General features: G+C 30.6%; 1 protein-coding gene across 14 annotated transcripts in view; it reads right to left on the bottom strand.

Moving 5' to 3' along the window:
* Positions 1-17,579, bottom strand: part of LOC139512206 (formin-binding protein 1 homolog) — a 45,183-nt gene extending 27,604 nt beyond the window's left edge. For 13 of the 14 annotated variants that reach the window (XR_011662204.1, XR_011662206.1, XM_071299630.1 and 10 more), the window contains exons 1-3: positions 17,290-17,429; positions 2,210-2,325; positions 526-579 (exon numbers count right to left, since the gene is read on the bottom strand). Coding sequence is in view for 11 of the 14 variants with exons in the window: in XM_071299630.1 (XP_071155731.1) it covers positions 526-579; positions 2,210-2,325; positions 17,290-17,313 (194 nt within the window). In the remaining 3 variants the exon portion in view is untranslated. Of the gene's footprint in view, positions 1-525; positions 580-2,209; positions 2,326-17,289 lie in introns of all 14 variants that reach the window. The other variant, XR_011662205.1, reaches the window with a different exon arrangement.
* Positions 17,580-18,040: the final 461 nt, after the last annotated feature.

Here is an 18,040-nt window from a genome sequence, read left to right as displayed (position 1 = left end):
AACTTATACTGGTTTTTGAAAAGTTCAATCTAAATTTACTCTGTAGCTAAATAAGAATTGTAAAAATATGGAGAAAATTTAGCTTAGCCAAACAGCCTGCTCAATTTTCGATTTATCTGAGTTCCGTTGAAGTAATTTTGGTTGGCGTTATAACGTAAAGGTTTGAGTTATATCGTCAAGGTTTGCGTTATAACGCAAAGGTTTGCGCTATAACGCAAACATAGGAAGAAAAAAAAATGTGTGGCGCTAATACGCTTCCGTAGAAAAGAGGTTGCAACACCAAACATTTTCATAACACTCCTGATACACTCATTTAAAATAAACTGACTAAGGTCTGTTTACTTATAAACAGTTTGGGATAAAAAAAAAATAAATCTTTATAGCCTTTAATAAACTAGTTAAAATGTAAATGAATTGCTAAATTTTAGGATCAAGATCTTGTAATAACACTAATCTAGAGTTCATATGATTTTAAATAAGTGACCAGTCTTCCCACAATTTCTTGCAAAAACTTATCCTACGTACTGTCCATATTCCTCTTCATCTTTCTTTTTTGGTTGGTAATTCTTTACAAGTCTTCTGCAATTAAAAATCTTTCTTTTAGTATTTTTTACTAGCATGCATTAACAAATTTGCCTACTCATTTGAGAGACTTTGGAATGATGACTGATCTTTGACAGTCTATTTTTACTTTAAAAAAAATATGCCAATTGAAATCTTGATCTTTTTATACATATATATAAATATGATATACACCTTTCTATTGTAAAAGCATTATATTCTGAGTTAAAAAAAAAAAAAAAGAGTTAAGAAATACTTTAAATGAAAAATTCCAAATTTGCGAAAATTAAGGTGGTACCCAACACTTTCACTAAAATTAATTTGGCTCGTTTAATTTTCATGAAATTTTGTCAAAGTATTAACTTTGACCCTTTAACAAAAATATATAAATTTCAAAAATTTTGAACCAACCGTTTTGTCAGAAAAATTACACTGGTTATATATAGCAATATGACAAACACCAATTTCGATCATTGAGAAGCTGAATATTCTTTTTACAGCATAACGTAATTAAAACATTTATCTGACTTTACAGAGTTATCTCCCTGTAGTGTTAGGTACCACCTTAAATTAATACTCAATTAAAAATTGAAACTCATGTTAATTTCTTGATACAATTACATGTCTATTGCTTATACAGTTTTCTTTTGGAAATAATAAATGAAGAATATTTGTTGTTAAAATTTGTTTTACTCAGTATTTTTATATTGGATGACGGATGGATTTTTTTGTGTCATTGGTTTACTTTCTTATCAACATCTCCTTATATTTCATACATTACTATAATCCTCCTGTTAAGGTGGTACCCAACACTTTCACTAAAATTAATTTGGCTCGTTTAATTTTCATTAAATTTTGTCAAAGTATTTACTTTGACACTTTAACAAAAATATAAAAAATTTGAAAAATTTGAACCAACCGTTTTGTCAGAAAAATTACACTGGTTATATAGCAGTTTGACAAACACCAATTTTGATCATTGAAAAGCTTAATATTCCTTTTACAACACAACGTAATTAAAATGTTTAGCTGATTTTACAGAGTTATCTCCCTGTAGTGTTAGGTACCACCTTAAGTTGCAAATAACTATATAACTTTGTGTAGATCCTTCAAATTCTCAATCGTTAAAAAAAAGCTTATTTCAAAGGACCACTTTGTTTTTTTCATGACAAACCAACATCTGACAACTCAAGTACCCTAGTGTCTGGTTTCAAAAAAAGCATTTGAAATATTTATATGCACTTACATATAAATTTTAATGAGTTCTTTGTGAGTCAGGAACTTTGTTAATAGTTGTTGCATGTCATATCTTGATGTTTTGACTTATCTGGAGAATTGGGTGTTAACAGCTTATCTTTTGATTGTTCCTATTAATTTTTTTCATAATTTTGATAGATTTTTCACTTTAAAGCTACACATAATAAATATATACTATTGTATAGACAACTGTCTGTACCATAGTATATTACCCTTAAGATATCTGTTGGTTATTTATATTATTTGGGGAACTGGGGTGTTACAATACATGTACATAGATATAAGAAAATGTGATATCAGTGCAAATGAGACAATTCTACATCCAAGTCACAATGTATTTTTATGGTTTAATCTTTCTTTTGTATTTCCTTCAAACTAACTCCAAACTTACTTTAAATTTTTGGCATATTCAAATTCAATATGGCTACGTTCTTTTAGAAAATTAGTAAATCTTTCACAAAAATCCACTCCTTTCTGTGTGTGAACAGCTACTGTATCATACTGATCCTGAAATCATACATTAAATTATACATTAAGCATGTAACAATAAAGGAGTCAAGAATTAAGAAAGGGACAGCATAGTTGTTGGTTATATTTTTCATTTAGTTGGTAGAGTAATTACATGTATCTTCATTTCAATATATTCCCCATAAGAAAATATGTACATAAAAAAATTCATATCTGGCTAATGATTTGAATATACAATGTGTTTTATGTGAGATCAACCAATATGCTTGATCTTTGATCCAAGACACCAAAAGGGTTTGATCTTGTTTTTCATCAACGCTGTGTGGAAAAGTGGGACTACAAAAAGTGTTTTGTATGAAAATAAACCATCATGTTTTTATACACTATCACACAAGTCATTGTAAATAAACATTTCGTCTTGATCTAATAATATTTACATAGACAATGAAATGAATTTCTAACATTTTTTTCATTTCATCTTTGTACATGTAGTATGTAAAGATTTCCTTCAAATGGTTAATCGCATGAATGAAATCAAGTTCTTTCAGTTGAAATATCATCTCTGAATGTATTAATAAATTTGACATTCATTTGAAGATAACTTTTTTTGCCTGAGGTCATATGTCAGTGTGATGTGTTTATGAAGCTATTAAATCCTAACACTCAAACTTGTAATTCTATGATATGTTTATCAAACAATCAAATTATCAAATTCTATTTCCTATCCAAATCAAAAATAAACAAAGTTGAACATGTACAATGATGTACATTTACTAACATGAACACAAATTTGTCATACAAGTATTAAATGAGCATGCAGGTTGAAATAGATTCTTGAGACACAGTACAAAGCCGAGGAGATATCTGCCTAACAATTCATAATGGTTACAAAATACCAGTGTTCTTGAAGACTCAATTTTTTTTAGGTAAAAATGACTTACAAAAAAGTAATTCTTAAAAGGATTTGCATACAAATTGGAAAGTTTTTAGTAAAGTTTTTATACCCCTTTCACAGATGCATTATTAAAAAAAAAGTTAGATGCATATAAAATGTACAAATAATACTGCACTAAATGTTTCTTCCCCAAAGAACAGTAAAAACTTATATGATATAATAAATTTATTTCAAGGAATGTATGTTTTTAAGCCACCACACATGGAATTGATGACTTATGGGTAGAACTCTCAATAACAGTACAGATCTTAATCATCTTTACGACAATCTGATATAACAGTTGGTATACACATAATCACATCATTAAACTACATCTAAAGTGTAAGGTTTATACATCTTTACACATGATTTGTGTTGTATTACATGTACAAGAGTAAGTATGTCAATTTCTAATGACAGTTTTATGAATGAAAGGTCAAATTTCTTGACCCATAAATCATACCTACAGGTATATTATACCTATATCTTTAAAACATTTTAAAGTAAAGTAAACACTTAGTATGACAAATAATATATTTAAGACAAGATAAATTTTGACCTTTTATCAAAGTTTAAACTGAAAAGAAGGGAGCAAGCAACTAATGGGGAACATAACAAAAAGATATATGATTACAAGTGAGAAGAGAAGAGACAAAATACAGTACAATGTACATGGTTTTTTTCCAAGGGCAAATCAAATTTCACCTTGTTTCGACTGGGTCATTTTTTCTGTCATATTTGTGGATCAAGATCATCAAGAACATATGAGGTCACAAAATCCTTTGAAACCACAATGTTTTTTTAAACCCTGTGTTCTAATATATATAACTTCAAATAAATGCAGGCATCCTGGTTATATAGCATCAGATTGAACAATAAATTGAAAACCTTTTGATCTATATCATTTGTATATTGACAAAATTCATACCAGTGTGGATAAATTAAAAAAATAATAACCAGGATGAAAAATATGAACTTCAATGTGCTGTGTAAAAATTAACTATCTTTCAGATGTAAAACCATATATATGAGGAAAAAATACCAGGATAATTTAATTTTTTGACACATTTATGTTCAATTATGCATATGTACATTTTGTACATGTATTAGATTATTGACCCAGTCTAATCAATGTCACTACCAATACAGACAAAACTGAAAATACTACAATATAAGGTGTACATCTATACATTTTTATTAGTGGAGGAAACCAGAGTGCCCTGAGAGAACCACTACATTCGGTAGGGAAACTAACAATCCTAGTCAACTAAGGTTGGAGTACACACCTGTCAAATGCTGGACTTAACTACAAACCTTACTGTTAGGCTAGCGATACAGTAGTCTACTCAATCCTGGTATCTATGATGAGTTTATCTACTTCGACATTTTAGAACACTTTACCACTAAGGCCCCAAAATGTATATGAAGATTTTTCTAAAATAACTTTTTGAAACAGAAATATTTCTTGACTAGCTATATGTCATTGTATGTCGTGTATGCACATGTAATTTTTTATCTTAAAGTAAAATTTAATTATCAATATATTCACATGAATATGGACCATAATTTGGTATTCGGCCTTTGGTTTCTTTTTGTATCCTTTTTTATAAGTTCTAAAACTTTAACTTTTATTCTGTGGGTTGTGTTGATGTTAGAATAGTATTAATGGAACAATTGAGTTTTTCGAGAAAAAATTAATACATTTTGATTCACCGTTTACGTGACAGGAAACAAAACAGGAAACCAATCTTTATTTTCTTTATTTTGCACAATATATTTCAAAAGACATAAATGAACACCATTACTAGTGTTACTTGCTTCATGTTAATATTTAAAATCTATTTTCAATGTTAAATTAAAGGGTTTTTTTAAACGCGACAGGAAACCATAAGAAACAGAAAGCATTTTTTTAGTTTTATTTTATTGCAAAATCTGCTTAAAATGATCTGAACAGTATACTTTTTCTTAAAATCCATCTTAAATGTAACAGTATTATAAAACTCCTAAATATGTGCTTGTTTTGAAAACAATTAGTACAATTTATTCAGGAATTTCCGTATTTTCTTCATTGATACAGGATACCATAATCGTTGTATCTTGATGTTTTAGCCCAAAAAATGTATTTATATTTGGTTTTGAAATTCCAGTTATATACAATTTATTCCAAATCATTGGTAATGTAAAATTCTTTAAATCCAGTAAAGAAAACAACTTTTAACTTGGAATTAGCATCTTTAAAATAGGCACCATGTGATATTTGTGACCTGTACACCATCTACATGGTTTCCACATTTTAACCTTCTTTAGTGGGCTAAAATCAATAAAGTACTTCCTTTCAAGTCATGCATGGTAAAAGTTTACTTTTCCTTTGACAAGTTTATTGCGTTTCTGATAAGTGTTTGCAGAACATGAATAAAAAAAATTAATTAAAAATTGTGACAAAGATACCAACTTTGTACATTCCAAGTGTAACGGTACATTAACATGTATTTTTTATTAAATTATCTTTATTCACCTAAATATCCAGTAATATTTACTGTTGAAGCTAAATCAATCCAACGAACATCGGCACCATGATAGGAGACGTAATTTCGATTGAATTTTCCAAGGACCCTTTACATCGTTATTGGGAAACGAAGTGTGTTAAAACGTCGGTCAAATCTGAAATCGATTTTGTCAAGTCATTGGGCATTTATTTTCACACAAGATCGTATGTAACATTATGCACATAGGAAAAATAATAGACCCCCGGCGCAATCTCTTTGAAAATTGTATTTTCCTTTTTTAAACAAGACGAAACAAGCGTACAGATTATGTTTGCTTACATCCCGTTGGAAACAAATACAATGTTTAGACCTAGTATTTCGTATATCCGGCTGTAAGGGCGTGATCACATGTTAGTCACATGTTTCACGTATGACCGGAAATGATTAGAACTTAACGACAAAAACAATTTTAATAAATAAATGGACTTCTGTTTCGTGTGAAATGTAACGCATAACGATAACGTCATTTTCTAACTTAATTATTACGAAGAACAAAACAAGAATGTAAATCATCTCTGATTTACCTGTTTGAACATCTCGCGAGAGTTCGTATTTGCATATTGTTGCAAAGAATTCTTTTAAAACAAAGCAGATTAAACCATCTAAAATGTGCGTTACGAAATGGGAAACCAAAATAACGACAGTGTTCTTACAACTGCTACAGAAATACTTATAGTTCTCGGCATTTTCTTCTCACTATTCTTATTGGTAGATGTTCTTTGTTATTTTAAAGCAAAAATTACGAATTTGTCGGTGACGATTATCTATAAATTAGTCAGCGTTATGCACTTCGGACGCGAAAAGTAACGCGAGAAACGACACACAAATACGGTCGTATAATCTTTGAAATTTGTTAATTTCAATTTTTTTTCTAGGGAAGAGTAGCATACACTTGTATGTTGATAAAAATAATGGCATCTTTAGATGTAGTTACAACTTTTCTTACAGTAATTCACATTTTATCACTTTTTTATAGTTATAGGAAACGGAGCCCAATAGCAAATTATGGTCCATATGTATATTATGAAATTTTTAGTCAATAAGCAATGATCCTGACTGAGAGTTACATGTAATTATATAAAGGGCCAAATAATCTCAGTGAAAATGATATCCAACTACATCAAATACTATTGACTGGGCCTAAATGTATATCAGCTCCATGGAAATGAGATTGAGATGAGTCAAAGTTTATAAAACTGCATACCAAATATTATTGATGTAATTACTGTTCCCTCAAACTAAGTACCAGATCATGAAAATATATATAAAACTTGATTACTCTCCAAAAATTGATTAGGGTAGGAACTGAAAATAGGAAAGATAGAGTGTCCTAAACAAATTATTTTATTTTGTGTGCCTTACTATTATTGCCCCTGAATCATTGCTCTGTACAGTAATCATTTTAAATACAGGTGTGGTAACAAATTTATTCCACATTTTCGTTCTTAATCTGCAGAAAAAGACAGCATGAATTACAAAAACTCTGTTTTACACTTCATAGTATTGGTTACATAATTTGTCTAGCAGAAACCAAGGAATTTGTGAATCATGTTGTTTACACAACAATTTGTGCATAACATTTTGACAATTGAACAAATTTTGTAACTGTACAAAATTAGCTACAGTTACACTTGATTAAATCATTTAGATATATTTTTACCTAATTAGCAACTGAACCACATAAAAAATAACATGTATGCTAGTTTCAACTCTTTAGAGTGAACCTTAACTGTCATACATTGTACATGTAGGTGTCTAAAGGAGGGAGCAGGGTTTCAATTTGTCACCCTCCTTGGCTTTGAATAAAAAAATGTCAAAAGTTTCCACTTTTTATTTGAAATTTAAACTGTCAAACTTAGCTTTCATGAAAAACTTTATAGACAGAATCCAACTTCAAGCAGCAGAACTTTACTAAATCATCATTTTCTATCCAGGTGTAATATTGCACTAAAGGTCATACCAAAAGACCTGGCATATGGAACACCACAGGTCAGTATCAACATATTCCTCATTCTCTAAACACTTGTTAAACAGACAGTGATCTGACACATAATCTATAAACAATACACTTGTATGTATCTATAGAGGTGATGCTAATGTGTCTTCAGGAAGCAATTACTATGATAATAAAATCATGATTGTTAGCCAGCTCCACAATGTACATGTATTATGATGCAGCTGGTGCACCAGTGCAACACATTTTAAAGTGTTTTTTTGGCAATCCTGTTGAAGAAGGAACAAATCTGATTAAGAATGAGTCAAATATATGGACAAATAACATCTGATTAAATCTTAACATGTCAAATCAATGTCTAGACAAATTGCAATGTTTATTTGAGAAATCTGTGATATATTCTTGTGATATCCTTGACAAAGTAAAATTTTGTAAAAAGATTTTTTCTCTCTCTTATAAAAATGTATATATTTTTAAACATATATATGATATCTATTTAGGAAAAGAAACATTCAAAATGGCTTATATTAGTATTTACACGTAACAGACATTTTTGAATTCTCCTCACTAATTATATAACATGACTTTGTTATTGACTAACATGCATGACATGTATTGACTACATAGTAAGTACATGTATTTGCCAGTTTTCATCATTTAAGGGCAATAACTCCTATATGATGATTTAGACATATAATTTCTATGTCATGTACATGTAGGTAGACCTTGTTTTGTAGATTATTTTGGCACTTAAATTTATCTCCTTCTACATTAATTAAATTAGGTAATGATTGTATGCAGCAGGTTCTGCATACAATCATTTCTACATGTACAAACTTTCATGATTTAGAAGTGACTACATGATTTTGACCCCTTGTCACGATTGCACGATCATTAAAAATGCTTTAAATCACAATATTGTGAAATACATACATCATACATTTAATACTAAAAATAAATGATTGTTCCTAATTTTGAACTTTTCAAGTTAGACAATCATGATCAGATATTCATTTAGTCTGTTTCTCATGATCCTATTGATAAGCCAATCAAAATTGTATAAATTTGTTGTTTCGTGTGATTTTTGGGCTTTCCAAAATTCAAACTTGCAACAGTTGTTTACAACATTTTAAGTTGTACTCCCCTGCATGCATGTCAAAATTGTGAAAAATCATCATCCTTGTAGATGAATTCTCATCTGCAAAAAGGTTCTTATGCAGTAAAGAAAAGTATGTGGATGGCTGATTGGCAAAATTCAAAGATGCCTGCATCTTACGTTATAAAGGGACATTACTCAAGAACCGAAGAAGTGACGCTACCCAAATTTGATTAAAGTTTTGTAGTTATAGCGTTGTGTTTCAGTTTCATAACAATTTGTTTCAGCCAACATAGCCAAAGGAATTAACCTTAGTGTAGTCAAATAAACTGTTGGACCTGCAAATGCTTCAGAGATACATTGTACATTCAAGTTGTCCACGGAGTCATTATATTACTAGCCCATAATTGGTGATAACTTGTACTTACAAACATGTACATGTAGCTGGTAACAAAAGCAAAGAAAGGAAAACTGAAACACAAAATTAATTTAAGGGAAAAAAAATATACCCTCTCTATCATGTTGGCAGATTTGTCTTTTTATTAGCATTCTTGCCTGAACTATTAAGGCAGCAACCATTTGATTTTCTGGGGGGGCTATGGTTTTTTTTGGAAAAAAAAGTTTGTTTCCAGTTTTTGGAGAAAAAAATAATTTGTTTTTGATTCTGAGATAAAAAAAATTGTTTGTTTCACCCTCAGCTGCCACTATATTTAATGCTAAAATTGTTTTCGACTTGTTGCGAAAAATAATAGATTGTACAGAAAAAAAACCATAGCCCCCCCCCCCCCCCCCCCGAAAATCAAATGGTTGCTGCCTAATCAAGCACAATTTTAAAGGTAAAAAAAAACCAAAATAAAATGCTTCGCTGGGCACAGCCTGATAGGTCCACAGAGGTCGAACCCTGAACAGTTGGGCAAATTTGGACACAATATTCAAACTTGATAGTGTTTGAATTTGGATTGTGATCAAATTTTTAAAATAATATTGGTTTCTGACACAATATAAAATATAAATGTAGTCAAAGATCTTATAAATATAATGTGCAATACTGTGAAATTAAAGATTTCTTCATAAACTTTTCAAAATTAAAACCAGATGCTCCGCAGGGCGTAGCTTTATACGACCGCAGAGGTTGAACCCTGAACGGTTAGGGCAAGTATGGACACAACATTCAAGCTGGATTCAGCTCTAAATTTGGATTGTGATTAACCCTAGTACTGCAGGACCTCGCTATATCGACGTCCTAGATAAGTTTTGTTTACTGCCGGTCGTCGATATATTGACTACTTCCGGTATTTCATTCATTGCCGGTCGTCGATATATAGACTTTCTATATATGGTCAGGATTTTCGGTTATAGCCAATCAAATCACGCAGCTATTCTTATTTTTAGTCAATATTACGTCAGAAGAAGGATTTCCCCGTAGAAAGATGTTTTCATTGGTTGCTTCCAGCATTCCATTCTAAAATTATTTTGATGACAAAATTGACCCCGTAGTTTGTTTACAATCGAGTTTGAAACAATGAAAGTCGTCAGAGAAGTAGCAGACGGAGTCTAGATGCTTTTTCATAGCAAGTAGACCCTGAAAATCGTGATTGTGTTGAAGAAATAATTCTTAATGATGATATGTAACAAAGGATTTTTATGTTTTGATGAGGATGATCTAGAAAATGATGTAAAAATAGCGACGTTTAACAAGTGGAAACCTGGATACACGTGGTCTTGCTTTTAATGCTGAAAAGAAGTTAAAACTCTGCCGTTGGACAAAATCCAGTGATCCGATGATATATTTCTTTAGTTTAATTATTGATTAAAATTTCATAAATAAATTAGTTAAAGAAACAAACCGATACACTATAACTTTTTTTCATCGGAAAAGACAATAACATGGAAACCACACTTGTGGTTCATATTCAAATTACCAGGGTTGACATGAAGTCGTGTTTCACGAAATAATGAAAATATAATATTAAAACAGCTATTTGACATTTAAGTGCTAATTAAATAACATAAACAAATATGTTTAATGATCAAATAAATAAAAACATGATTTTCTACTTTTATTTGATTTAACTAAATAATTGCATAATCCACTGTCACTTATTTTACACTATGAAATTCTGCATTCAATTCTGCAAAACAAATACATTCAATGTTATTTTCTAAAATGTTCAGAAATTAAAGAAAATTAACAAAACAATAACATGGTGTAAAAGTGATAAATTTCTGGAAAACAACTCGGCACAGTGAGATGCAGAGGCTAATTAGCATCATGGCACTGCAGTGAACTGATAATCTATTTATAGCTGGCAGTACTAGGGTTAAATAGTTGACACAGCATAGGTTTCTGACACAGAATGAATGTGTTCTAATGAACTTAAAATTTTTGTTTCTCTTAGAGCAATTCACTATGCTGTTGAATATTAATCCTCTCAAAAAAATGTTTGAAGAAATTTTCTTTTTTATTTATGAAATTTCAAATGAGAAAAATTGAACCCAATTTTTTTAATCACATCCCCCTTTCCCTTATTCCAAAACTAATCTCAATTAAAATTTCTAATGGAGTTTGCAACAATAACTACTCATTTAAATACATCATAAAATATTAAGATGTAAAAAAACTGCTTGTTATCACTGAATGGTAAAGATTATTTTAATTTATAAGTTGGTAGTAAAAAGTGAATATACATTGTATATTGTATATAACAAAGATTTAAGTTGATTCTGGACAAAGAAAGATAACTCCAATTAAAAAAAAATCTTGCTATTGCACAATATTTTGCAATTAGATATTTCTTGCTTACTATTCTGGACAAAGAAAGATAACTCTAATTAAATTTTTTTTTGATATTTCACAATATTGTGCAATTAGATATTTTTTGCCATTGCGCAATACTGTGCAATTGAAAAGACTTGCTATTGCACAATACTTAATATAATAATTTTAGATCCTGATTTGGACCAACTTGAAAACTGGGCCCATAATAAAAAATCTAAGTACATTTTTGGATTCAGCATATCAAAGAACTTCAAGATTTCAATTTTTGTTAAAATCAGACTAAGTTTAATTTTGGACCCTTTGGACTTTAGTGTAGACCAATTTGAAAACAGGACCAAAAATGAAGAATCTACATACACAGTTAGATTTGGTATATCAAAGAACCCCATTTATTCAATTTTTGATGAAATCAAACAAAGTTTAATTTTGGACCCCGATTTGGACCAACTTGAAAACTGGGCCAATAATCAAGAATCTAAGTACATTTTTAGATTCAGCATATCAAAGAACCTAGCTGATTCATTTTTTGTCAAAATCAAACTAAGTTTAATTTTGGACCCTTTGGACCTTAATGTAGACCAATTTGAAAACGGGACCAAAAGTTAAGAATCTACATACACAGTCATGACAGTAAGATTCAGCATATCAAAGAACCCCAATTATTCAATTTTGATGAAATCAAACAAAAGTTTAATTTTGGACCCTTTGGGCCCCTTATTATGTTGGGACCAAAACTCCCAAAATCAAACCCAACCTTTCTTTTATGGTCATAAACCTTGTGTTTAAATTTCATAGATTTCTATTTACTTATACTAACGTTATGGTGCGAAAACCAAGAAAAATGCTTATTTGGGTCCCTTTTTGGCCCCTAATTCCTAAACTGTTGGGACCTAAACTCCCAAAATCAATACCAACCTTCCTTTTGTAGTCATTAACATTGTGTTTAAATTTCATTGATTTCTATTTACTTAAACTAATGTTATTGTGCGAAAACCAAGAATAATGCTTATTTGGGCCCCTTTTTGGCCCCTAATTCCTAAACTGTTGAGACCAAAACTCCCAAAATCAATCCCAATCGTTCTTTTGTGGTCATAAACCTTGTGTCAAAATTTCATAGATTTCTATTAACTTAAACTAAAGTTATAGTGCGAAAACCAAGAAAATGCTTATTTGGGCCCTTTTTGGCCCCTAATTCCTAAAATGTTGGGACCAAAACTCCCAAAATCAATACCAACCTTCCTTTTGTGGTCATAAACCTTGTGTTAAAATTTCATAGATTTCCATTCACTTTTACTAAAGTTAGAGTGCGAAAACTAAAAGTATTCGGACGCCGGACGACGACGACGACGACGACGCAGACGCCAACGTGATAGCAATATACGACGAAAATTTTTTCAAAATTTGCGGTCGTATAAAAAATTAAGAAAAAATATGAATCCCTTAAAAAAATTGTACACAAAAAATCCCCGTCCCAACTTATTAAAACCTCCCTTGGAGCTATAACCCCAAAACTCAATCCCAGACTTCCCTTTGTTATATGCAACATTGTGGTACAATTTCAGAGAGATCCATACACTTACACACAAGTTTAACTATTATTATCTGGAAACTGCTTGTTTTTGGCCTTTAATTCCTAAACAGTTGGACCCATAAAAAAATGAATCCCAACCTTCAACTGGTGGTATTAAACCTTCTGAAAGAATTTCATGAAGATCTATAAAATTTTTTGCGGTTGTAAGAAAACAAGTAGTGCGCTTATCCTTCATTTGTCAGTTTAGTTTTTTCTGTTGTTGGGATGTACAAGTACCCAGCCACATCGACTCTGTTTTTGTTTAACTTATTTCTATTTGTATGCAGTGTTCTAGCTAATTTTCAAAGTTTGAACAGCGCGCAGCGCCTACCCTTTTATATTGACCCCTATTCCCTTCATGGTGACGCCTGCACCTTTTTCTCTGTCGTTTCGCAGGGGATTTATAGATCTCCTGCGATTTTAAAGTCCAGCAGAAAAGATTGTAACTTTAAGTCTTGAATATTATCACTCCATTTTAACTGAAACTTGATTTTACCATATAGCCCAAGTTATGTGGAGTATTTTGTTTGTAATATTATGTACATATATGCATTTTATGACATATGCTTATAAATTATGAGGCTTAGATATTTGCCTTTTTTTCAAAGACATTTATGCATAAAATTGCCATTTTTCACACTATAGTAAGCACCCTGTCAAATGCATTTTCTTAAAAAAAAATATTCTCAATCTATTGGTCTTTGAGAAAATGTAGTTTGTGCTGTATTTGGACCCTTCTTCAATGAAATTTGTTACATGCATACATATGAAAATTGCGGTTTTAATCCAACGCTGTCATAGGATTGAACGTTGTTTTCAATTTAGACTTGTTTATATTTATTTGGTTTGGGCTTGTATTATATTTTAAATTAATATAGAGATCCATTTTTTTTAGGTACAAAATGTATCAGGTCCGTTCGCACCCAATATACTTTCGCACCTCACATGTACGCCCCCTAATATTAGAATATCAGTTGAATTATTAGAATTTTGTTTTTAACAAATAATTTTATTTTCTTTTATTAAATTTGAGGAAGTATCATATAATTTTTTTTAATTTTAATTTGATGATTAATTATTAAATGTTAATTATGTATGATTACTGCTAATTGGTATACACAGCCTAATTTTGTGTTATTTTTTAGTGTTTTAAAAAAATCATGATTGTTGTTTTAAGTCTTTTAACTTGCTTTGATGTAAATAACTGCATAAATTTAGCTTGGTATGCCTAAAACTTTGAAGATCTTAAATAAAAAATATAATTGTTTTTAACAGCTTATGTGATCTCATGTGTGTTTGGACAATGGCTAAATATTTATAGCAATACACTCTCCAAAACTCGTAAATAATAAATAAGGCCGAGAAAAAAAAGATCGATGTTTCCGGTAAGGCCTAAATTAAAATATTGTTTGTTTGCCCTTTTCCGACCCTATGTTTTGAAACAGGGTAGGTAGGTAGGTAAAATATTTTATTTTTTCCCCCAAAAAAATAACTTGGCTCGGTATATTATTTGTCATGGGTAGGCAGGTAGGTATAATATTTTATTTTATATATACAAACTTTGCATAATGTAATTTGTGTCCGTTTGGTTTTTGCAAATAAGTTTTCTGGGACTATTAGTTTTAAAAAAAAATATCACGTAGAATGTGAAGCTAATTCATATGCACTACTATTTTGTTTTCAAATATCAAAATATAGAGCTGTGCCGCATATCTTCAACGTTTATATGCCTGGAACTTGGAAGAGTTTGAACTTGCACTTATATTCTGTACTATGTACCTTGTATGCTTACCTTAAGATTTTCTGTAAAAGATAACTTCGTATTGATAAGATATGTCCGGGCAGACATACATTACTAGTAGAAAAAGTCCCTAGAGTGTTAAAAATATCGTGTGTGCCTTTTGTTTCCAATAAAAATGCTACAAGACTTAAAACTCTGACAATTGTCACGACTCACGTATTTTACATCGCATTTATAAATGACCTGTATGGAAAACTTGGCGATTTTACTGCCAGATATTCCTCACTTTACAGGGTTTTGTCACTTTTGGTTCATGTCAGATATAAATAATATAGCGACATCGTTAACATAATCATCCTGATCTGCGGATCACAAAAGGCCATCCCTACAAAGAATACAACGTCCGTTTACAAATGAGTTTGTACACACGTTGATAATTTTGTATTAAACGAACTTTTTTGTAAATGAACCCTGCTCTTTAAATTAAGTATAAAGGTACAGAGTAGCGTACGTCATATCATGGAAGCGTTCACATGCTGAACATCGATTTCAAACAAATGCTTTGAAACTTCAATTGCAAGTGTTCATGTCAAACGCTCAGGTGATACTAAACGGACTTGACCTTATAACTTAAAGATAAAACCCGAGAAATCCGGGTAAAATAGTTTTGAGCGGGAAATACAAATACAATGTATAAGATTTTTGGTAGGAACGAAAAAATAAAATAAAATAAAATCTTGCTGGTAAATACAAATAAAAGATTTTCAGGCGCAACGAATTTATAGGGTCGGTCGGTAAAGGGCAAACAATCAATATTTTAATTTAAGCCTAACCCGACCGACCCTAACTTTTTTATTGGATCTTCAAAAAAAAATTTTAAAAAATTGTATCAACCGACCCCGTTTTTGACACAGGCTTCTGCATTTCTGATAGATGACATAATATTTTTTCTCTCTTGCTTCTACTTGCATAGAAAGCCAGTAAAACATTTTATTAATGTCAAAAGGTATTCCAAATAGGTTTAAATCCAAGAAATTTGCAGAGCAGGTGCTTCAAAAACATTGCAAATGGCACACTTCGGGTTTTTGAAACTAATTACGGATCCGGACTTGGAAAAACCATGATAATTTTCCGGATTTCATTTACGATGTCGGAAAAAAAAAAAAAGAAAAAAAAAAGAATTCTGACTTACCGACCCTATTTTTCAAAATGATGTTACCGGAAACACATATCTTTTTTTTTAAGGCCTAAATCAAATTTTGACTCGAGCATTATTATCTTTTTTACAAAAAAAAGATATGAAGATACAATGTTTGATTTGTATTTCATAGTATATGATAGTTTAAATAAAATAAAATTTGGGCGCGAATGTGTAGGGTGCGAACGGACCCGTTTTTTTTTTTTTACACCTTGTGATCAATTTATTTGGCAATCATCAATGGCAGTCAGCAGGGTTTAAGAATATCAGTTGTTCGACCTGCTAGTCAAATGCGTTTTGTTAAAATATTTTTTTCTTCATTCTTATGGTCTTTTGGAAAATGTTGATTGTGCTGTATTCAGATCCCTCTACAACGAAATTTCTTACATGCACACAAATAAAAATTGTGTTTTGTATCCAAATCAATCATAGGTTTGAACGTTGTTTACAATTTCAACTAGTTAATATGGCTAGTATATATAATAAACATCCTCCATCCCTTGCTATTATCCAAAATAAGGTTGATTTTCATCTCACGCAAAAGTGACTACAATGTATTTAAAGCCCTCAAATTCCTAAACCCTGCAATGTAATACTTTGTTAGAGTTATTATTGTTGACGGTCCAAGGAAACTTTATTGACAGTCAAATTTGACTTTATAGAAGGACCAATTTTACTTTTTAGTCCGTTTACTATGACTCAGTCTTATCCCACATTCATCATGTTCAATTAAAATGTTTATTATTTATTAAAAACCGATAATAAAAAACATATCATTGTCAAACAAAATAAAGATGTATTTATTTGGGGCAAAATAACTCAGCACAAATGGAAAGGGACAGAATTGAATTTGATGAACATAGAAATGATCAATCAGAGGGGGGCCAGAATTCTGACAGTTCACTCTAGAGACTATATTTTGCCTTTCATTTGTACATACATGTACATGACTTATTTCATTGTGTTCAAACTAATATGCAGTATCAAAAGCATGTCTATAACAAAGAATGTGGTGCTATAGTTTATCACACTATAGAGCCTTGTAAGCCAAGCTGACAACGATTTGAGTATCACACTAAATATTTTCCTTGAAACGACAACGGCTTCCTGTTATTTTGGTAAATTGTGGACGGTTTATGTAAATATATTGCAACTTTTGGCCGTTGCAACAATCTGGAAACTTACCCAAAGCTCAGTTCCCCAGCTCATGTCTGCATTAAGGAGCCCTTAGGGCAGTCAACATGTATAAAACGTTAAATATTTGACAATAACATTAGCCCAGCCTCTTATTACTTATCCAATATGGCGGATCTGACTCAATGAATAGGGATTATTATTTACATTAAGTTTCGTATACGGAATATTGTTATTGTTTTTTGGATTTTTTAGTGTTAAAAAATAGAAGAAATGATAAAATTGGGTTTAAATTAGGCTATCCCCGTTTTACAAACAGATTATTTACAGGATATTTGACAGACACAAAAAAATCAAGGGAGACAACTCCATTTATTTTTGTTTTATCTACATTTTTTTAATATGTAAATTAATAGTGTAGGAGTTTAATTAAGTTTTAGATTAACTTTATTATTTAGATTAGAAGTATTTATTTTTTTCGCATACTTCAAGTAAAGGTTTCAAACTTCATTGTTATAATCAGAGACATATAATAGATCATAATAGTGTACAAATACAAATATTTTATTAGCACAATCTGGGAACACAATAAACAATAAATTTAAGACTCATGGTAGTCTATATTAATTACATAGTTGATCATACATAATAAGTATTGCAAATAATGACTATATTAATTTGTAATAAATTTAAACAATGATTATATTCACAATTTTATAGAGTTTGTTCTGCTTTACGCAGGTTCAGACTGTCTGAAATGAAAGAGAAAGTCAATTTTAGGACTTTGTGTATGAATTATTAT

This window comes from Mytilus edulis, chromosome 2 (assembly GCF_963676685.1).
Source record: "Mytilus edulis chromosome 2, xbMytEdul2.2, whole genome shotgun sequence".
In the NCBI taxonomy this organism is placed as follows: Eukaryota; Metazoa; Mollusca; class Bivalvia; order Mytilida; family Mytilidae; genus Mytilus; species Mytilus edulis.
This window is presented reverse-complemented; position numbering and strand designations above follow the sequence as displayed.